This window comes from Penicillium chrysogenum (genome assembly GCF_028827035.1).
Source record: "Penicillium chrysogenum strain IBT 35668 chromosome Unknown utg000001l_segment0_segment0, whole genome shotgun sequence".
Classification (NCBI taxonomy): Eukaryota; Fungi; Ascomycota; class Eurotiomycetes; order Eurotiales; family Aspergillaceae; genus Penicillium; species Penicillium chrysogenum.
This window is the reverse complement of record NW_026622749.1, coordinates 6567923-6588060: the sequence shown is the minus strand read 5'-3', so window position 1 is coordinate 6588060 and position 20138 is coordinate 6567923. Positions and strand designations below refer to the sequence as shown.

General features: G+C 50.9%; 9 protein-coding genes across 9 annotated transcripts; 7 read left to right on the top strand and 2 right to left on the bottom strand.

The window, feature by feature from the left end:
- Positions 1-1553: 1553 nt before the first annotated feature.
- N7489_002619 (uncharacterized protein) lies at positions 1554-2392 on the top strand (the record flags this gene model as incomplete). Its single annotated transcript, XM_056708374.1, has 3 exons — positions 1554-1928; positions 1952-2093; positions 2142-2392. The coding sequence occupies 3 exons, from the start codon at positions 1554-1556 to the stop codon at positions 2390-2392; spliced, it is 768 nt and encodes a 255-aa protein (XP_056572676.1).
- Positions 2393-2575: 183 nt separating this feature from the next.
- Positions 2576-2990, top strand: N7489_002618 (uncharacterized protein; the record flags this gene model as incomplete). Its single annotated transcript, XM_056708373.1, has 2 exons — positions 2576-2871; positions 2897-2990. 2 exons carry the CDS (start codon positions 2576-2578, stop codon positions 2988-2990), a joined length of 390 nt encoding a protein of 129 aa, XP_056572675.1.
- A 654-nt stretch (positions 2991-3644) lies between these two features.
- N7489_002617 (PPN1 endopolyphosphatase family protein) lies at positions 3645-5887 on the top strand (the record flags this gene model as incomplete). Its single annotated transcript, XM_056708372.1, has 4 exons — positions 3645-3787; positions 3845-5019; positions 5067-5796; positions 5851-5887. The coding sequence occupies 4 exons, from the start codon at positions 3645-3647 to the stop codon at positions 5885-5887; spliced, it is 2085 nt and encodes a 694-aa protein (XP_056572674.1).
- An 860-nt stretch (positions 5888-6747) lies between these two features.
- On the top strand, positions 6748-7411 carry N7489_002616 (MARVEL domain-containing protein; the record flags this gene model as incomplete). Its single annotated transcript, XM_056708371.1, has 3 exons — positions 6748-6789; positions 6853-7119; positions 7196-7411. 3 exons carry the CDS (start codon positions 6748-6750, stop codon positions 7409-7411), a joined length of 525 nt encoding a protein of 174 aa, XP_056572673.1.
- Positions 7412-8365: 954 nt separating this feature from the next.
- N7489_002615 (AP-1 complex subunit sigma) lies at positions 8366-9203 on the top strand (the record flags this gene model as incomplete). The annotated part of the gene is made up of 5 exons (XM_056708370.1): positions 8366-8376; positions 8429-8462; positions 8525-8642; positions 8720-8994; positions 9171-9203. 5 exons carry the CDS (start codon positions 8366-8368, stop codon positions 9201-9203), a joined length of 471 nt encoding a protein of 156 aa, XP_056572672.1.
- Positions 9204-9805: 602 nt separating this feature from the next.
- Positions 9806-10867, top strand: N7489_002614 (RNA polymerase III-inhibiting protein MAF1; the record flags this gene model as incomplete). The annotated part of the gene is made up of 2 exons (XM_056708369.1): positions 9806-9811; positions 9878-10867. The coding sequence occupies 2 exons, from the start codon at positions 9806-9808 to the stop codon at positions 10865-10867; spliced, it is 996 nt and encodes a 331-aa protein (XP_056572671.1).
- A 670-nt stretch (positions 10868-11537) lies between these two features.
- On the top strand, positions 11538-13633 carry N7489_002613 (uncharacterized protein; the record flags this gene model as incomplete). Its single annotated transcript, XM_056708368.1, has 3 exons — positions 11538-11594; positions 11657-12373; positions 12425-13633. The coding sequence occupies 3 exons, from the start codon at positions 11538-11540 to the stop codon at positions 13631-13633; spliced, it is 1983 nt and encodes a 660-aa protein (XP_056572670.1).
- Positions 13634-13841: 208 nt separating this feature from the next.
- Positions 13842-15164, bottom strand: N7489_002612 (endoplasmic reticulum-Golgi intermediate compartment family protein; the record flags this gene model as incomplete). The annotated part of the gene is made up of 3 exons (XM_056708367.1): positions 13842-14353; positions 14432-15022; positions 15077-15164. 3 exons carry the CDS (start codon positions 15162-15164, stop codon positions 13842-13844), a joined length of 1191 nt encoding a protein of 396 aa, XP_056572669.1.
- A 639-nt stretch (positions 15165-15803) lies between these two features.
- Positions 15804-20084, bottom strand: N7489_002611 (putative protein kinase; the record flags this gene model as incomplete). The annotated part of the gene is made up of 3 exons (XM_056708366.1): positions 15804-19707; positions 19760-19946; positions 19997-20084. The coding sequence occupies 3 exons, from the start codon at positions 20082-20084 to the stop codon at positions 15804-15806; spliced, it is 4179 nt and encodes a 1392-aa protein (XP_056572668.1).
- Positions 20085-20138: the final 54 nt, after the last annotated feature.

Here is a 20138-nt window from a genome sequence, read left to right as displayed (position 1 = left end):
TTCATTGATGCTGAACCCAAGCCCAATATTCAATGTTTAGCTTGCGGTTGTTTTTCTTTTGATATCTTTGGACACCCTAGGGTATTCTTTTCTTATTTTAAGTACCTGGCTCAAAACTTGAAATCTCCGAAATCACAATATTGCCTTTTTGTTCTGTGTTCGGCAATCTATGAATGGAAGACTGAATGTTTAATTATCTGACTTTCCAATGTTGGAATGCCGGGGACAGATGTACCCTAGGTAGTCGAGGACTGCATATTGTATGCATACCGAAAAGGGAGGGAGGTAAGCCGACATTCCATCTTAATTATTTTATCAGCAAAGGGATTCCCCCCATCTCCGGAGTAACGTGAAAATACACTATACGGAGGATACGGAGGATTACTGGATTGAGTGGATTCGCCGTCTCGCGCTGCACCACGCTAATGGACAGCCCAATCAGCCACGGACTCTTGGCTGAAAACCTCGCGAACCCGAGATTTCCGACACCAATGAGAATGTGTTTCAGACATTCGAAACCGAAATCAAATCAAATGACGTTGGATTCTCCGTTTATTTGAGGCCTTTTTCCTTTTCTTTCTTACGTCAGAGGAGTTGTTGCAATGGAGCCTATCGGAGGACAGGCAAGGATTGTACACATCTGGAAATCCGTATGGATCACGTCTCGCATACGCACAGATCTCATATGGTTTACTAGTGTTATTGGCTATTATTTGTTATGATTCTTACTGCCAAAGTCTGAGTACTTTGGAACATCCCGTACTGAAACACCTAGAATGAAGATGAGGTCATGCAAATCTATGATCTGAGGAAGATCTGACCTTAACTCTGAAAGGAGAAATGATCGATAGAATACCAGTACATACCAGTCCCCCAACTGTGAGGCATCGTGGCATCTTAGTGGTTGGACCCTGCGTGACCCTGTCGCTGATCGTCGCCAATAATTTCCTCTTTGGGCCATGCGGGGGCATTTTGTTTACGGAAAATAATATTCCCAATTTCCAATCAAGGGGATACTCGAAGGAGACTTCCTTCTTCCCTGACTCCACTATGGTGCATCAAGTACCTCCCAGGTACCCAGCAGGTACCCGAATTTCCCAAAACCATCTTCTTAGAGGAACCTTGGAATGCTCGGAGAAACCTGTGCAATTTGCAATTTGCAATTTTGATACATTTGAAATAACTCACTTCCTTGTCCTCACCTTTGTCTCCTTGGCAAGAACTCGGCATTTTTTTTTCCCTTTCTTTTCCAAGGTTCTCCCGGAAGCTCCATTCATTCTCCCCTAAGACCCGGTCAAATAACATCCACAGACCCTTTTTTTTGGTTTTCACCGAGACTAGCCTCATTTTCTTCAAAAGACACCCTAGTTGGTATTGCGGGGACCCGTTTCCCTGGCTTTCCTGGCTTCCGTTGACAGCCTTTTATCGGTTAATCTCCCAGTTTTTATTACCTCCGTTCCCCGTAATGAACTTGCAGGACGCCTGCTCTCGATTATCCTAACTTTGAGGGCCTCCGCGGTCACTCTCGCTGGTCATATAACAACCCCCTGGATATGGCTTTCAATCTGAGCCTCGGGTCCCTAACCCTGTTGCTTGTATTACTACAAACTGTATCGGCTCAGTTCTGCTCGTTCTGGAATAATGGATGCATCGACTCGCTCGCTCAGACTGCGATTCGCTTCGACCTCAACCCTCTCTTCCCGGACCCCGTCACGCTCTACTACGGCTTCGATGTCAGTTCCTCCGGCAAGGGTGAAGGGCCCATGACCAAGACGGCGTTTTGGCTGGGATATCAAAACAACAATATCAATTTGAATGCTGTCGACTCAAATCGCACGTCGGAACTCGGCCTCAGGATCGGCAATTTGACCGGTACCCCTTCCGGGGCGAACAATGGATGTGATGGGATTTGGGGGAAGATTGTTCCCGTGATCTTAAGTCTGCCCTACAGAATGGCATATATCGTCTTGCCGTGTCGGGCGAGTACTATTCCAAGCCTCTCGAGGCCGTTCTCAGCAAGATGTTGGCGAAGCCGCCGCCCCTGCCTTCGTGTCCCCCACCCACTCTTGACGTCGCGGCTATACCAGTCCAAGGTTTGTCAATTATTACTTCTTCCCGAAGTTATGTTCTAACTTTGCTAGATTTCGCCAAAGAACGAGTCCCTGATAAAAACGTCACCATCATGCCACCTGGCTCGGGCGCTTGGCCTTGGCAGGTCTGGTACCTCGATGACATGAGCGCCCGCAACCAAGCTTCCCAGGTGGCTGTTGGTATCATCAGTCGCGCCCCTTCTTATAACAGTATACCACCTGACGGTCCAGATGATATCATGGTTGAGCTTGTTTGTGTGCAGGCTCCTTCTAGCGGTGCTTCCAAGAGCTCTCAAGATTAAACTGGGCTATAGGGGTCGGTTTTCCGATCGTCCTCTGGGTCCTTTTTTTCCCTTTCTCTCTCTCTCTCTCTATGCTGGGTGGGTGATACACTTACGCCATTTTACCTCTGGTGCTTCTCGATATTTGACTTGCAGTATTCATGGATGCATGCCAGGCCATGGTGGCATTCCATTGCGAAAAAAATGCAAGCCCGAGAAAGGCCCCAGTGCACCCACGCTTTCTTTGGTGCAAGTGCTTTCCATGGCTGGGTTGAAACGGCAAAATACCTCAGCGCGCCAGGCATTTTCTATGCCCGCCTCATCGTCACTTTGAATACTCAGCAAGTTCCAGATGAACAAGTACAAAGTCGATTGATTCAATGCCCACGAGGAATGTGGGCATCCACTATTTATGCTGTGCAGCGACATGGCACTACATTTGATACCTATCGCTCGCTTCCTGGAATCCACCAAATTACTCTTCGTCGTCGCCGAATCGAGTATGTCACCTCCAACATACAAAAGGTCGGCAAGCTCAACGGGCTTCAAATTCCCCGGCCTCCGGGATCCTAATGCAGCAGCCCGCTCACTCAACCACACGCCACTCGTCGGCTCTTAAGCTTCGCAAGCCCACGACACTTTTGCGGCCTTACTCGGATCCAGCTTGTCACCATGTGCATTCTCTGCATTCCCCCGATGCCCCTTGTGATGGTTCAGCAGGGCGCAGTTCTTGTAGTGCGGGATGTCCTACGTGAGCGCGAACAGATTGTCTCTGTTTGCCCCAGCCAGTTGCTCTATTACCGCTCTGCCGCCCGGATACACCAGTAATCCGCCGTCTGGACCTTGACCCATTTCCCTTACTGCCCGCTGTGAATGGAGTGGTTGATGCGGCTTTTCGTGTATGCATCTTCAGTCCGGTGGTCCTATATTATCTGGCGGTCACACAGGACAGCCTTGAAGGTTGTGCCATCTCGGGATAACCAGATGCGCATTTTACCAGGCTTGTGGGAGTGGAATTGTGATACCATTGTTTTTTCATGTATCTGGATCAAAGGCCTTCAAGGGACTGACCGTTCAATGAAGTTAGGCTAGATAGCAAGTTACTGAAGCTCAAAATTACATTGTTCTAGGGTTGTCATGTCACTTTCCACTCACATACCCCTTCCATGCCACGTGCATCGTACCTGCATAAAGTCTTCAAGCACCCTTTCTTGCTCTTTTTCTTTCCTCTTTCCTCTTCTCTCAATCCTCTTTATCTCATTCACCAGCGACAATGAGACACTCGGGTTCATTCAAGATGGCCTTCCTGGTCCTCCTGGGGACTACAAGTCTAATCCTGAATGTTGCATTTGCTGCTTCTCTCCCAGGAGACTCGTCCTATGTGGCTGCTGCTGGGTTTCCGACCTCTGCATTCTCGTATGGATGCCGACTATTTGATGGCTCAGGCACAGAGGTTTGCTAATGTGGGTGCAGATCGTACTACGTTTCCCCGGCCAAGCCAACCAAACAACCTCAGCCAATTCTCTATGATCCAGTGTTGGGCCTCACATTCCCTTACGAATTGACGGATCCCGACAATATCCCAGACAACCAGGATGAGGTCTACTTCCCTGTGCCGCGAACTCATATGCCTGCCAGAAAGAGGTATAAGCTGGTTCAGGAAGCCCTATCCAATGTGACCAACATCATCAGGTCAAATAGCTCGGAAAGCGACTGCACCAAATGCAAGAACGCCCTAGCCGCAGCGAAGCCTGCAGCATTGTATGTCCCGGGTCTTGTTCCGAATGCCATGATCAGCCTGTGCAAGGACTTTCGCTTCCATGCCAATGAGACCTGTGAGGAAGATTTTGCCTCGAACACCTTCGGTGCTATCTGGACTCAGGTACTGGCGTACGCTGATGTAGAAGGATTGGATGGTCAATACATCTGCCATTCCCTCAGCGAAAAGTATTGCAGTGCGCCGACGACCAGCCCGCTTGACACGACCAAGCTTTTCCCCAAGCCCAAACCTGCAGATGTCCAGGTCCCCAAGGCAAGTGGGGAACGGATCAAGGTACTACATCTGTCAGACTTCCATCTCGATGCCCGGTATGCCGTCAGTTCCGAAGCAAACTGTTCGTCCAGCCTCTGCTGTCGGAGTGACAACTACAATGACCTTTCCGAAGACAGCCCACTGCTTTCTGCCTCTGCGTATGGCTCTTTCCTGTGTGATACCCCATATGACTTGGGTCTTGCTGCTTTGCAGGCCGTTGGTCCGCTGACTGGAACTGGCAAGGGGAAACATGATGATCACCTCGCATGGACGCTCTATACGGGTGATCTTGTATCGCATGATCCGGCACCCCAGATATCCAAGGCGTTCACCCTGTATACGGAGACCAGCATTTACGGCATGTTCAAACATTATCTCTCTGGTCCTGTCTTTGCTGCACTTGGAAATCATGACACCAGTCCTGCAAACATCGATTCTCCTCATAACCTCCCTGGCCGTCTGGGGGAACAGCAAAGCTGGAATTACGAACACCTGGCTGGACTGTGGCGCCATGAAGGATGGATTAGTCGTGAGACCGCTGATGAAGCGAGCACCCATTATGGCGGTTACTCTGTCAAGACACACTACGGACTACGCATCATTGCCTTCAACACCGGTATGCTGTTATCTACTTATATGGGAATTGTTCACTCACTCTCATAGACTTGTGGTATCGGCACAACGTGTTGAATTTTATCAACACCACTAACCCCGACAACTCTGGAATATTCTCCTGGATGATCGAGGAGCTGCAAAAGGCCGAGGATGCCGGTGAGCGTGTCTGGATAATCGGCCATGTCCTCAGTGGTTGGGACGGGAAAAATCCACTCCCCAATCCGTCCGATCTATTCTACCAGATCGTGGACCGCTACTCGCCCCATGTTATTGCCAACATCTTCTTCGGACACACCCACGAGGACGGGTTCATGGTTTACTATGCCAACAACGGGACTGTGCAGGATGCCGACAATGCCCTCACCACCGGTTGGATCATGCCCAGCATAACCCCTCTGGAGAACCTGAACAGTGGTTTCCGTTTGTACGAGGTCGACACGGGCGACTTCAACGTTTACGAAGCATACACCTTCTACAGCAATGTGTCGGACTACCCGGCTCTCGAGGCCACAGGTCCGACCTTTGAGATCGAATACTCCACCCGAGATACATACGGACCGGCAGCAGGATGGGACGAGGATGCGCCGTTGAACGCGACATTCTGGCACCGGGTTACCGAGGCCATGGAGAAGGACGTGGAACTTGTCAGTCTGCACAACACCTACCAGGGGAAGCGAAGTGTCAAGAGCCCCAGCTGCACTACTACCGCGTGCCAAAAGGCCAAGGTCTGCTATATGCGCAGTGGTAGTGCCGCACTGGGTAAGCAGTGCCCACAAGGGTAAGTTGTACATGAGTGGAGCTGGGATATATGCATAAATGCTGACCTTCCTAGATATGGATCCGTGCAGAGCGCCTTTAAGGGAAACTAATGAAGGTCGCGATGCGAACCGGTGCGAGACGAGCATACTTGCACTGACTGAATTCGAAATTTACTTTTTATCCATGCAAGCAGGTATTCATTTTCCTGTGTTGTAGTTAGCTATCCAAATGGAAGTTCATTGAATCTACGCTGGATTGTCGTTAGGATATAGAACCATAAAGTGAATATTTCCACTCAATTGGTTAGAGTGTCGTGCTAATAACGCGAAAGTCGTGGGTTCTAATATTTTCGATCGGTTTTATGTCATTTCGTTGACCTTATCCAGTCTACGAAAACCTCTATACAGGCACATCCATGGACGATACTACATATGTCAGCTGCACCGTTCCTAGTTAAAAATGCCGAACTAGTCAATGTCAATGAGGGGAAACCTACAAAATGGAAATGATAGACGCATTGCAAGGAATGGAGCCTAGATTCCACTGTTCCAGCAGAATCTGCAGAATCTTCAAAACTGGAATGAAGGAGAGTAAAAAAAAAAGGTGGATCAAGTAAAAAGCAAGGCCTCATTCAAATCTAGTCAAGAACTCATCATTGACCAGAGTGCAACCTCTCATGATTTCATCTCCAACATCCTCACAGCTGCTACGTCCAATTAGACATGTGATTTAAATCCAATAGGGCCGCTCGATGCCGGATACATGACGTAGGGCCGACTTTTAGGTTTGGGGGATGTTGCTTTTCCATGTCATCACTGACCTCCGGAGCATCCGATTTATAACGTCGTTTTCCCATATATACTGTTGGACTCTTTAAAGGTTACTCTTTACTCGACTTCGCATCTTATACCTCTACAGCCTTGCGATCTAGTCTAATCAACCTCGAACCTATCTAATCTATATCCACAAAATGAGTCTCCGGGGTGTGCAGCTAGGCCTCAGAGCCTGGGAGGTATGTGCAATCGACAGCTAAGAGCTATCCAAGAGTCCCGAGTTCAATATTAACCAATTCCAGTTCTTATGGTCCCTGCTCGTTATGGCCCTCATCGGTAACATGATCGCTGAGTCTTTCTCCGGGAACCCTGCGACCGTAAACTACTCGATCTACGCATCGGTCTTCTCAATGCTCACGCTGTTCTACCTAATCCCGGCCTCCTTCAACATCGACTGGTCCGGCCACCCGATCATCATGATCATCCTCGACGCCCTGAACTGCATTTTCTTCTTCTGTGCTGCCATCGCCCTCGCCGCGAAGCTGGAATGCCACTCTTGCAACAACGAGGTAAGTTGAATTGAATATATCGCAGATCCGTAAATATGCAAGTAGCAAATCAACGCTAACCCTGACCCCTATCCAGGAATACCTCAAGAACAACGAGATCACCAATGGCGCAGAGGACATGACCAAGCGCTGCCGCGAGGCCCAGGCCTCGGTTGCTTTCCTCTGGTTCGCCTGGGCTGGCTACATGGCCTCCTTCATCGTCTCGTTCTTCATGTGGCGTTCTTCTGCCGGCCCCTCGCGCAGCCGTACCGGCAGCCGTCGCGGCGGCCGTCCCAACATGACTCAGGTTTAAAGGGTCTGTCGTGAAGGTGGGTGTGATGTAGACTGAGCTTTGGGCTTGGTTGTCGCTCTCGTCTGTGTCTGTGTACTACCTGGTAATTTGGAAAACTTTGGATCATGGTTTTGGTTCTGGATCTGGATCTGGATCTGGTTAATGGCGTTGAGGAGGTGATGTCGGTATACGGTGTTGTACGAAGGTGCTTTGTACGATCTAGGAGCTTGAGGCTCTGGTTTCGATGTCTCCATGTCTCTCATGTCTGCGACGATTCGAACGAAACGTTGTCTCTTTTGGTCTCATGGGAGATCTGATACTTAATGTGCTACTACTTATTTTATTAATAATATTTGTTTTGTCAGTCGCCTTTGGGTTTACCGGGCGTTGACTATTTTTTTTTACTTTGGGATATCCTAGGATATTGAGCCATCGCTGTATGCATTTTTGATCAGTTGATGCTGGAAGCCCTGGAACATAGATACTCTTATAGCTATGCTCGAGCGTAAACCCTACTCATATATATATGTTGCACCCTTCAGCTTCGATGCAAGTATATCTCTCCAAAGTGTACATAGCATAGCATGTACATGTCGATAACCAACAAATTAGAAAAGCCCGATCGTAAAATTATCCTGTTTCTATTTTAGTAGGGTCTAAATCCATGCATGAGGCTCCAATGCTAGCTACGTACAGATATATGATGCATGGTTCCAAGGAGCTGTAGATGCATGTACCTGAGGTTCGTCATGGAGGCGAGGGTTGACTCACCCCAGGCCCCGTGCGCAAAACACAACGGAAAATTCCAGGAGAAACAACTCTTCTCTGGAATCAATTCCATCTTGAATCTCCACGTTTAAATTGTTAAGCTAGGGCTTAGCGGGGCAAAACTCCCCTCCGCTCCACCCGAAGAATTTCTCCAGAGCTTCCGCCAAGACACTTCTCTCCATCCCTTCATTTCACATCTCCATCAATATGCCTGTCAAGTGAGATTGTACTGCTGCCATCTTATATTTGTGACTACTAACTCCTCATTAGCTACCTGATTCTGCTCTCCCGACAGGGCAAAGTGGTATGCCTCGTCACCTCCAACTACATAACACCTGGCCGAACCAACTGACAACACTTCTCTAGCGTCTCGCCAAGTGGTTTACCACTCTCTCTCCCAAGGAGAAGGCCAAGATCATCAAGGACGTAACCCAGCTGGTGCTGTCCCGCCGGACGCGGATGTGCAATTTCCTGGAATACAAAGGTGGCTTTCTATCCCCGCACGACCCCTTTTCGCCGACGAGCTGGCATTGGACTAACAGGGACTCTATATATCACTAGACTCGAAAGTTGTCTACCGTCGCTACGCTTCTCTCTTTTTCATCGCTGGCTGTGCCTCGACGGATAATGAGCTGATCACCCTCGAGGTGGTGCACCGCTACGTGGAACAGATGGACAAGTACTACGGCAATGTCTGCGAGCTGGACATCATCTTCAACTTCCAGAAAGCATACTTTATTCTTGATGAGTTATTGATTGCGGGGGAAATGCAAGAGACCAGCAAAAAGAATGTTCTTCGCTGTATCAGCCAGCAGGACAGTTTGGAAGATATGGAGGTGAGTTAGGACAAGTTTCTTTTTATTTCTACGGGGATTGTTTGGCACTTTAGAAGAAAGAACCGCCAAGAGAGGTGCTGCTATGTGCTATTATATCTATATTTGGACCCTTTTATCCCCATCCCCTTCTTTTCCCCAGCCATGGCCAAGTTTCAGCCGGGCTAATTATTCCCCAGGTTGAGGAAGATGTGGTCACCAAGATCATGTAACCGAAGCAAGCAGGACTCTTGCTTTCTCTGTTTTTTTGTGGCGTACATAGGAGTTTTCTATACTAATCAATACAACTTGTTCACCTCCAGGCATCGGAAGATATAACACGCAACCTGGAACAAGTTGGCCTGTGAATGGCCTTTGCCAGGTCTTGCCAGTCTTTCCATGGTTGGACTGCTCGTGAGGTCAGTGCGGGTTCCTACTGGACCACGCCTTCCACACGTGACTGTTTCCGGAATCCCCTCCCCAAAGATCATCCCCATGGCAGTTCCCCTCCTGCTTCATTTTCCATCTCTTTTGTATACCCCTTCTTTGGAATTGGTGTTGACCTGCTATAAGTCTGCGATCTGCCTTGTGTAGTTCGTGTTGCTCCTCTTATCCAACCCCCTGTTCGCGGTTATCAGCCATCGACATCATCGGATTTCCATCTTCGGTTCAATCACCCGCAGTGTTCATTTCGCTTCTCTCTCGTCTACCTATCTCTCTCTACATCAGAAGAGAGATCTGACCCAGTCTCTTCGAATCGCAGACTGTGCCACGTCATCCTAGGACGCTTATCGGCTTATCTCGGGGATCTCCACTACCCCGGTTTAACCTCACGATGAAGGTAAATCCAGCGGTCGCGGCCCCAAAGTGCCTTTCTATCAGTGTGCTAATCTTCCCTGTGATATAGTATCTCCCACTTCCAGAGTTCGAGGACGTAACCAGTTCTCTGAATTTCGATACAACCGACTGCCACATCATCGGCGGCTGTGATATTTACACCACCAAGGCGGCACGCTCCGATCGGAAACTCTACAACCATATTGAACAGTCGCTGGAGGCTCAATATGAATCCGTGCTTCGATTTTCGGCTTCACTTTCACCCCCAAATGCACACGATGCCGCCGAGACCCTGAATCTATCGCGATCAAGCCCGTTTGGACCCCTGAGCGACCATTCGAGCCGACGGACATTCGCCTATTTGATCGCCACATTGAACGCCAGCCACCCAGATTACGACTTTTCACAAGTCCTGCGCCCGACTGATTTCCGGCGGGAACGGAATTTGAAGCGTGTCATGAACACAGTTGACTCGACGCTGCTCAACCTGCGACCGCGCGAGAATACCAACTTGTCTCCCGCATCCCCCGCGACGCTTTCTGGATCTTACACGGCAGGATCATCTTCTGCGTGGGGCCCCCGGGTATGGAAGACAATAGATGACCACATGTCCCTGAAGGAGTGCTCTATCTATTCATATTCGCCTGAGGAGGACCCGTCCGACGCCGACGATGGGGCTATCTGGAGTCTACATTATTTCTTCTTCAATCCCATTCGCAAGCGCGTCTGCTACATCTTCCTCCGCGCAATTCCAATCCTTAGCCACACCCCCGACGAGATGGCCACCACACCTACTGGGAAGCGGACGTACGACGATGGATACCTTACGCCAGATCTTAGCTCTAGCAAGCGTGCTAAATTTTGGTTTGGAGAACGCGCGAGATCGTCCCTTATCGCCAGCGATAGTGATGATGAGATGGATCGCCCTCCAAAGACGATTCGTACCGGGGTGGACGAATACGACCCGTATGTGATCAGTGATGACGACGAGCATTTGCCAAATACCCGCCGCGGAGTCCGTGCCATGAGCGAGGAGATTGCAGCCTCTATGGAAGTCTAAGTTATATCGTTGATTTGGTTTGTGCGCTTTTGTTTTGTTCGTTTCTTGTATGTCTTCTTTTGGTCCCGTTGATCGGGTATGATCTTTCTAGCCGGAGGTGTTGGGTTATTCTCTTTTTCCTTTTTGACTGGCGCAATCAACTTGCATGGTATTTTTGTTCACGAGGGGCGTTGTTGAACGGTCAATATTGACATGATGCCCCTCGACCTGACTTTTTGTGACTTAGTGTCTAATATCACCCATGTCTATTTTATTTTATTTTATATTTCCTTTTTCCAATTTGTGCTGCCTCACGCAGATCTCTTAATATCATGAACTACGCTTTTTTATCTGAAATCTCGAATTCGTTTGATGCTATCACCTGCCATTACCTCGACAGCAAAGCAGAGAGCTTCGACCTGGCGCGACCTCTTATGTGGTGTCAACGTTATCTTGTGGATCTTAACTAGTAATAAATAACCACTCAGATCTAAAAATAAAGTGGCCACAAGTGATTATGTAGCGTATCGGTCTGTACTCCGTACATTATATGTAGTTGATACTATATTGTAACTCATTTGGGCATATAGATCAGACACGTGGTCCGTGCATCGGGGGAAGCTGTCCATTCTCTCCCCTTCCACTTCATCCTCCCCATTTGATTACATTCATACAATTCAAACGATTCATTATGGCTGACGACGAGGAGCGCATCAAAGCTGAGAAGCTGGCCGCAGCCAAGAAAAGGGTAATTCCGCGCGAGTGACAGATGGCGTCGCTTTGGTCGCTAACTTGATTGTTGTTCTTTAGGTTGCCCAGCTTCAGAAGAAAAAGAAGGCCAAGAAGACTCCTGCCACTGGAGCAGACACGACTAAGGAGGCCGAGACCTCAGCAGAGGCAGAACCTACTCAAGATGCGCCTAGCCCAGAAACACTGCAGGCAGATGTGCCCGCGGAGGAGAAGCCAGACACGCAAGATGAGCCAGCCGCGCAACCCGAGGCCGCGGGCCCTGAACAACCAGAGGAATTAGAAGAGCAAACCGCGCAACTTGCCACTGATACGAACATCGAGTCTCCTACCGAACCGATGCCTCCAGCGCCCACATCTCCTGATCCAGAGGCTGAGCCGCTGCCAGTCCGACTCGATACACCCCGCGCCAACCACGGCCGACAACCCTCGCTATCCATCCAGTCGAAGATGCGCTCATCATCGTTCCGCAAGACCTCCGTCTCACAGGGCAGCGTCTCCCCGTCTCCATCTTCTACGCTCAAGTCCCCCGCACAGTCATTACCGCCCCTAACCGGGGACGGGGAGTCGGTTCACGAAGTGTTTCGCAAACAGTCTACTAAGATTGAGGAGCTTGAGAAAGATAATAAACGGTTGGAGAAGGAACTCTCGGATGCAACTATGCGCTGGCGCAAGACTGAGGAGCAAGTGGAGGATCTGCGGGAAGCGAGTGTTGATGGCGTGGAGTTGAAGGAGAAATTGAAGCAGGCGGAAGAGAAGGCTGCAAGCATTGACTCGTTGGTATGGACCCTTCTATCCTGTGATGGTCGCCTTTGCTAACCTGCTGAATAGAAAGAGGAAATTGCTTCCCTCCAGCGACAGAACTCACAGCTCCAGACCCGGTCACATCGAAACACAAGTGCAACAGAGTCACCGCCAGCAGACCTTGTTCGCCAGCTGGAGTCTAAATCAGCTACTATTGAGTCTATGGAGTTGGAGATCTCAAACCTCCGCGCCCAGGTCACTTCCCAAACGTCCTCCAACGATGCACATGAGTCTCAGGTCGCAGCGTTAGAGGAGAAGGTTTCAAAGACCCAATCGGCACTAGATCAATCCCAGCGTGAATTGGCAGACATCAAGCAGGCATTGACGCGGGCCTCCGAGAAAGCAGTCAAGGAAGGCGTCGACAAGACATCCACCGAAACGCTGATCAAGAATCTCCAGCGTGAGATCGAGGAGTATAAGAACGAAAAGAGCGAATCGGAAAAGAAAATCGAGACGCTAGACAAGAAACTACAGGCAATGGGCAATCTCCACAAAGAAAGCGAAGCCCGGCACCAAACCCGGTTACGCGAAAGCGAGAAATCCGACAAAGAAATCGCCGTGATGCGGAAAAAGATCGCCAGCATCGAAAACGAGAACCTCCGCCTCCGCGAAGAGAGTGATCGGATCCGAACTCGCCAGACCGGCGGAGGCGCCGACGACGACGCCCTGGACGAGCTCGAGGACGAAGAACGCCAGCGCCTTGAGCGCCGCATCCGCGAGCTGGAAGGCGAGGTCTTCGATCTGCGCCGCGGCGTTTGGCAAGAGAAACGCCAGGAAATGGAGCACTACCCGGATGACGGACCCAGTCCTGCGTCCGGCGACGCAGCCAATGCATTCGACGACGTCGATCTCGTCGGTGGACGGCCCGACCATGCCCGTCGCCGCAGCATGGCCCAGCAGCAGCACTCGTCTTTCTCCACGGTGCTTTCTAGCGGCTTTGCTGCCTTCACGGGAGCTGGTGGAAACCGCGCCCGCGCTTCGTCGTCTAACCCGTCTCACCCCCCTGGTACCCGTGGCAGTCTTGAGCTTGTCTCCGAAGAGAACTTTGATGACGAGTTCGATGAAGATGCGTTCGCGCGTGCGCAGGCTGAAGAGGAAGGCCGCAAGCGTGTTGAGTGGGTGCGCAATATCAAGAGCAAGCTGCATGACTGGAACGGCTGGCGTCTGGATCTGGTCGACAGCCGCGCCGGAGCAGAAGGTGCAGGCGTCGGCATGGGCGAGATATTTGAGGTTTAGTTTAGTGTCTATTTACTTAGCTTTACATCATGTATGCGGGATGTACGATCATTTACTATATACCAGGTCGAACTCAACCTTGGAGTCGACCAATGAACCTTGATGCAAAGAGCGAACTCCCATGCAATTGATGTAGGATATCTGAAGGAACACGATATAATAACACACAGAACACATTCGAATAGAAACACCAAAATCTTTCTCCATCTCAATCCATAGAAGACTTACCCGTCAAATACCCCTCGGACGACCTATTCTTCCTCCGCCCCCAGATCTCGCCCGCCCAAGTAGTAATCTGATAAAGCCAGCCACCAGTAACAAGCACACCGGAAATGGTATTAATAACCCTAACCAGCAACGACAAAAAGCTCGCCCTCTCCTCGCTGACCAGCAACAAGATCGGCTCAATATTATACTTGAAGAAGATCCCCGGCACAACCATCGGCGACTCAGGAATCGCGCTGGACTGACTCGTCGCCGCATACTGGTTCGTGAAGACCGTGTCCCGTCCATACCGCGATGCCGCCGCATCCGGCGAGCGCGTGTACGCATCCAGCGCGCCCTTGCCGCGACTGTACAGCGTCGGCACGACGGAGAGGAAGTACTGGAACTTGTAGTAGTGCTCCTCCGTCTCGGCGATCGTCTTATCGAGCGGGTTCTGCAGGGTCGGGTAATGCGGTCCGAAAGAGAGTTCCGTGATCATGTGGGAGAAGTCGAAAGCTGGAGAGAGCAGTTAGTTATATTGTATGTTGTATGAGACGCCGGATGGCTTGGAAGAACGGGATGCCAAACACATACACGAGTGATCCAGATGCGGGGCGTTCTCGCGATATCCGTGTCCGCGCGCCGTGATATGAAAGTCTCCCTGCACCTTATTCCCCTCCAGACTTCCATAGATGCGACAAGCGTCGGCGACAACGCCGCGACGCAGACGCGGACCCTTCTCGAATTTCCGACGGGGGTTACGACGCACTTCGCCGAGGACGTGGCCGACGTGCGCGTCTGCTTCTTGCTCTGCGAGACGGTCTGCTTCTTCGTGGGAGAGGGTTTGGTATTCGTGGACGCCGTCGCTGGTTTCGTGGTTGCGTTTCTGCATCCAGAGGAGCCAGTTTGTGTCGTCGCGTTTGAGGAGTTCGCCGGCTAGGATGCGGTCGCCTGCTGCGTCTTGGATGTTTACGCGGAGTTGGTCGCAGGGCATGTGGACGACCATGTCGAGGTTTAGCTGGAGTTCGTGGGAGACGCCCTTTTCAACGCTGAAGTGGTAGTTTTCTGTGCCGCGCCACCAGGTTTTGAACTCGGACCAGCTGAAGATCGTGCATATTATGAGGATTAGGACGGTCCATTGGCCGCCGCTGCGGGTTGGGGTTGTGTAGGCGGCTTTGGTTTTGGCTGGTCATGGATGTGAGTGAGTTTGTTTAGATGGTTGAGCTTCGAGGTACTCACGAAAGGCGTCGAAGGTCTTCAGGGCAGCCAAACTGGACTTAGGCCCGAAGGAATCTTCATCCAGGCCCTTAGATTCGAAGCCATTCATTGCGAATCAATTACCCATCAAGACCGAGTTGTTGTCGGAGAAGTGGAGTAAATAAGATAAGGCGATGAGGCCAAGTAGCCCGATTGCCCAGTGGGGACATGCCGGAGAACGTACATCTCTCCTTTACACATATTGTATGTTGTATATCATCTAGGTTGTAGGTTCTCTTCTTTACTAGAATTGCTTCTATAATTCAAAATCACATCATTAATTCAGCCATAGAAGCCACTCGACACAACGTTAAATCGCTCTAACCCACGAGCAATACATCGTAAACTCTTAACAAATGCAACGAGAGGTAACAATGTACACAGGGACCATATGGCCCTGAATGGGGATCATCAAGTATAGGAAAACGAAGGGAAATGCATAAGCAAGAGCAAAACATAAGGTATAGGCGATACTCAGGTCATCATAAGCGCAATGCAAATGCAAGAAGAACAAGGGGGTATAACATGAATGCATCTCAAGGAACAAAATGCTGACATGACAACCACCCGATGCAAGGATGAGAAAGTAATGAACAAAACGATTAGTATTACAGGGCATTCAGCGAGAAAAAAACAAAAAACGTGCAAGATCATTTCCTCTGTCGGCTTGTCAGCATCCCATTCTCTGGCCCTGGTTTAAGTCGCCGGCCTAACTCACCAGGCTTGTCGCAGCCGCGGCAGTAGCGAGGTCTGGCTTCCCACTAATACTCCGCGCCGAAACGCGAGGAAGGGCAGACCCAGTAGTAGTAGAATTGCTGGACCCTCGCTTGCCGGGGCTGGACGGAGGACCGTTCACGGTCGAGTGTCGTTTGCCACTACCCTTGACTGGGGAATGGCCCGAGACATCGCGAGCGCGCATGAACCCGCTCTTCAGCGTTGTGCCTGGGGGTTCAGGGAGAGGGCGAGCCGAAGACGTGGCACCTCTCTTGGACGGCGAATTTGACGTGTACATTCGGGGCCGGGGCGCCTTGACACCAGTGAGGAATTCGTGTTTCAACGCGTCATGGGGCGAGAGTCGACGGGCAGGATCCCAGCGAAGGCAGCGAGTGATGAAGTCAAGGAAGGCTTCATCGTCACACTTCAAGGCCTGTCGCAGCTCCTTGGAACTCGGACGACGTCGGCGTCCCTTGGACGAAACAGTCAAACGCGGCTTGCCAAGAGAATCAAAGAACAACTTCTTGCGTGAGCTCTTCTCGATGAGATGCTTTTCCGGAGGACCAAAGATTTCCATGATGCAAGCAAGTTGTTCTTGCTCATTCTCTCCAGGGAAAATAGGATAGCCGGTGAACAGCTCAGCCAAAATGCAACCTAAACTCCACATGTCTATCGGCATGCCGTACGACATTCCGAGGATGACCTCGGGTGAACGGTAGAAGCGGCTCTGGATGTAAGTATAGACCTTTTCATTCTCAAAGCAACTTGAACCAAAGTCGATGACTCGAATTTCGGAGTTCAACGGGTGAACGAGAAGAATGTTTTCGGGCTTCAAGTCACAGTGGATGACCTTCTTCGCATGCAATAACACAAGACTGCTCAGCATCTGCTTGGTGAAAACACGGATCAGCTTCAACGAGAAGCCCCGGAATTCATGGGCCTTGATGAATTCATAAAGATTCATGCCAAGGAGTTCTGTCGAAATGCACAGATGACCACGGAAATAGAAGCTTTGGGTGAAGTTGACCACGCTATGCTTGCCATGAGGATCCCATTCCTTCAGTTTTTGAAGGAGGTTCACCTCAATGAGGGCTTGTTGGTGGAATCGCTTCTTGTTGCGAATGATTTTAATCGCAACCAGAGCTCCAGTCTTGTGGTCCACACATCGCACGACCTGGCCAAAACTACCCTTGCCCAGGACATCAACAACTTCGTACCGGTAAGCCAGATGGTCACCGATGATAATATTATAATCACCACGGTCATCATCGTAACCAAAGTTCGCTGCACTGGAGTGGAGATCTCCAACATGTTTCTTGGCAGTCTGGGTACCGCAGAAGAAAATATCGCGATAATCGATGATCTCACCCCGTTCAAAGATGTTGAGTGATGCCATCTTCAAGGCCTGGGCGGGACTGACACGATCCTTTGGCCCAGCCTTGCGGCGCAAGTCGTCTAGCACACGTGCTGCCTTTTCAAAGTCTTTACGTTTAGACCCAAGTCGCTTCATCTCTGCATCTGCAATCGCCACATCTGGATCAACGGTGCTCTCAGTAGGCCGGGGAGCAGCCGCAGCACTAGATCTAGCGTTATTGATCATTTTATGAACCGGAGAGATGTACGTGCTCTGCACGCGTCTAGAGCGATCACTTTCGCCCGACTCATTGGAGGCAGTTGGCTCCAAGGTGAGACTTTTCTCGCTGCTGACACTTGGTTTCCGAGTCGTCGGATTTGTCGCACTCGAAACAGAAGACTGTCGCCGAGGGTTGAGATACGATGGTTTGAGATTAGGGCTCGTCGAATTGACTGAAGAAAGGTTGTTCCATGTTGCAGAGGCTGGAAGTTTAGGCGGTGGCATATGATTGTATTTGGCTGGATCAGCATCGGCTTCTGGCTTTGGGGGCTTTGAGTTGCTGCGGAGCCGTGCCACCTTAAGCCGGTCTCGAAGAGAGGAGCTGGAGGCAGTAACACTCTCAGGCTCCGAAGGCGTCGATATCTGGCTGAGACGTTCTGGAGCGGGGGTGAAAATGGCACTTTGCGTTTGAGGTCGCGGTCCATTCAACTTGTGTGTTTGCGTCCGATTCGAGTACTCGGCGCTGACTTGGTGACGGAGATGGTTGAGCTCGGCACCGCTCTTGGGCAGCGTGTACGAGGCATAGGGAGAGATGCTGCGAGGTGCACTTGGCGTGTCAAATGACTCAAACGCGCTGGTACTGCTAGAAGCTCGCAAGGCGGCGGTTGATGAGCTGACGGCAAAGTGAGAGGTGCTGCTTCTTGCTTGAGTGAGGGGCGGTTGGTCATCTTCATCGCGGTACCAGAAGTTCGCCTTGGATGCTGTCATCGGAGTACTGGGAGTCTTTGAAATCACTTGGTTGGAGGGGGTGTGAGCTTTCCGCTCTTCGTCCCTGTCTTTGAGTGCCTCGATTTTGGCCGCCATGGGTGTGCCCAAAGGCAACAAATTCAGCGGTGGCAATTTCAAGGGCTGCAAACCCTTCCGTCCTCCCATAACAGTAGATGTTCGTGATCGTGAATCAGGAGTTCTCGTTTCGGCAGGGTCGACTTTGTCAACTTGGGTCGTGGTGTGCGCTTCCGAGTCTGAATCTTTAATATTCAGAAGGCCCAAATCCACAGGAATACTTGACTTTCTGGGCGCTGGGAAGACAGGCGTATCCAGTTCACCTTTGGGCGACTCGTACGCCTTGGGGATCGCTGGAACCGGTGGTACCTCTTCCCCGCTGGAGTTCCCTTGCTCTGCGCGCGGCTTGGGCGTCGGGAGCCGGGACGAAGATAGATTTTGGGACAGCCGGTTTTGAAGAGAGCCCCCAGAAGTCCGCGCCGAGTTATAGCTGGTGCTTGAAGAGACAGACAAGCCTGAACTGTACGACTTGCGATTTGGGTCAGGCGTGGTTCGGTTCGAGGAAGGTGTGACGCTTTTCCTCGGGATTTGGGAGGGAGATTGAGTTGATGATAGAGGACGAATGGGAAGAGGTTCGGTCTGGGTGGGGGGTGTATGTGGCATCGGAGGGGCAGTAGGCGCAACCGACATTCGCTTCAGTCGTCGTGCGTCAGTGGGACTGATAGTTCGAGCACCAAGTCCAGTGGCATGCGGCGGCATAACAGAAGCCCGCTTAGAGGCAGATGAAGGAGTCCCCACGGCGCCAGAAGGGTTTCTTAGCGGGGTCCGCACGGCATTGGTGGAACTTGATCGTGTGTGGTCAATGGCCCCGGAGGCAGTCAGAAACTGACCACGGGGTTCCCTTGGACTGGGCTGGAATGACTTTGCCTTGAGGTTTCGAACAGAAGACGGAACCTTGGTATCGGACTCTGGAAGTCGAGGACGAAGGAGGTTATTTGACGACGCGGTGTCAGTGCTGATTTTGCGAGCACTTAAACTGGCGCGCCTGGCCGAGGCATTGGTAGGCGCAAATGCCCCAGAGCTGATAGATTTACGCGGACCCCTTGAAGCATTTCCGGCAGACGGCTGGGCGATACTCTGGCGGCGAGCGCGGGTATTGGCAGAGGACGCTGTGAGCCCCGCCGCGTTCGGACCATTCGGACGTTGCACTTCACTCTTTCGTCGAGCGGAAGCACCCCGTGTACGTTCCGATACATTGGTCGCGTACGTGTGGTTTTCCCAGGGATTTGTCGGACCTGTCTCGCGATTTTCACCCGAACTACCGTTCCCGGGCATGGGGAAATGGTTCAAGCTGGGTTCACCCATGATGCTGTTATGGAAATCGTCAAAGTTAACCGGCGCTAGAAATTCCACGTTGTCTGCATGATTGTAATCAGCCTTTGCCAGGTTGCCCACGCTCGTAGATCGAAGGTTAAAGCTTTTAGTGGAATCAATCGTAGAATCGACAGATGAGTTCCCAGAGTGGGGGTATGGACTTGGTTTGCTAGATATCGAGTTAGCCCAAAGCCAATCATGGGAGAAGAACTGGTCATTACCTCCATCGCGAAGAGTCTTGCGGTCGTGGACCCTGAGGGACTCTTTGGTCACGAATTGAAAGTCTTCTCCTATTCATCCCACCTGTGCGCGGTCCAGCGACCCCGTTTGAGGTGTCAAAATTGGTATTGTGCGAGGGGAAGTTGGTCGAGGCCGACTTTTGCAGGCGCCTGCGGGCTGGAGCTTCTGCTATTTCTTGTTAGTATCTAGCTGCACCTTCCCGACATCTCAACTCTTACCTCCGGAGCCCGAATCATCGTTTGAAAGATTGTATGCTGCTTCGGTCCGTACTTGACCCCTTCCCGGTGTTTGCGGTTTTGGCGGCATTGTTTAAAGCTCTCGCGCGTTCTCAGAGGAAAGTCGGAAAAGGAGAGGACTGGA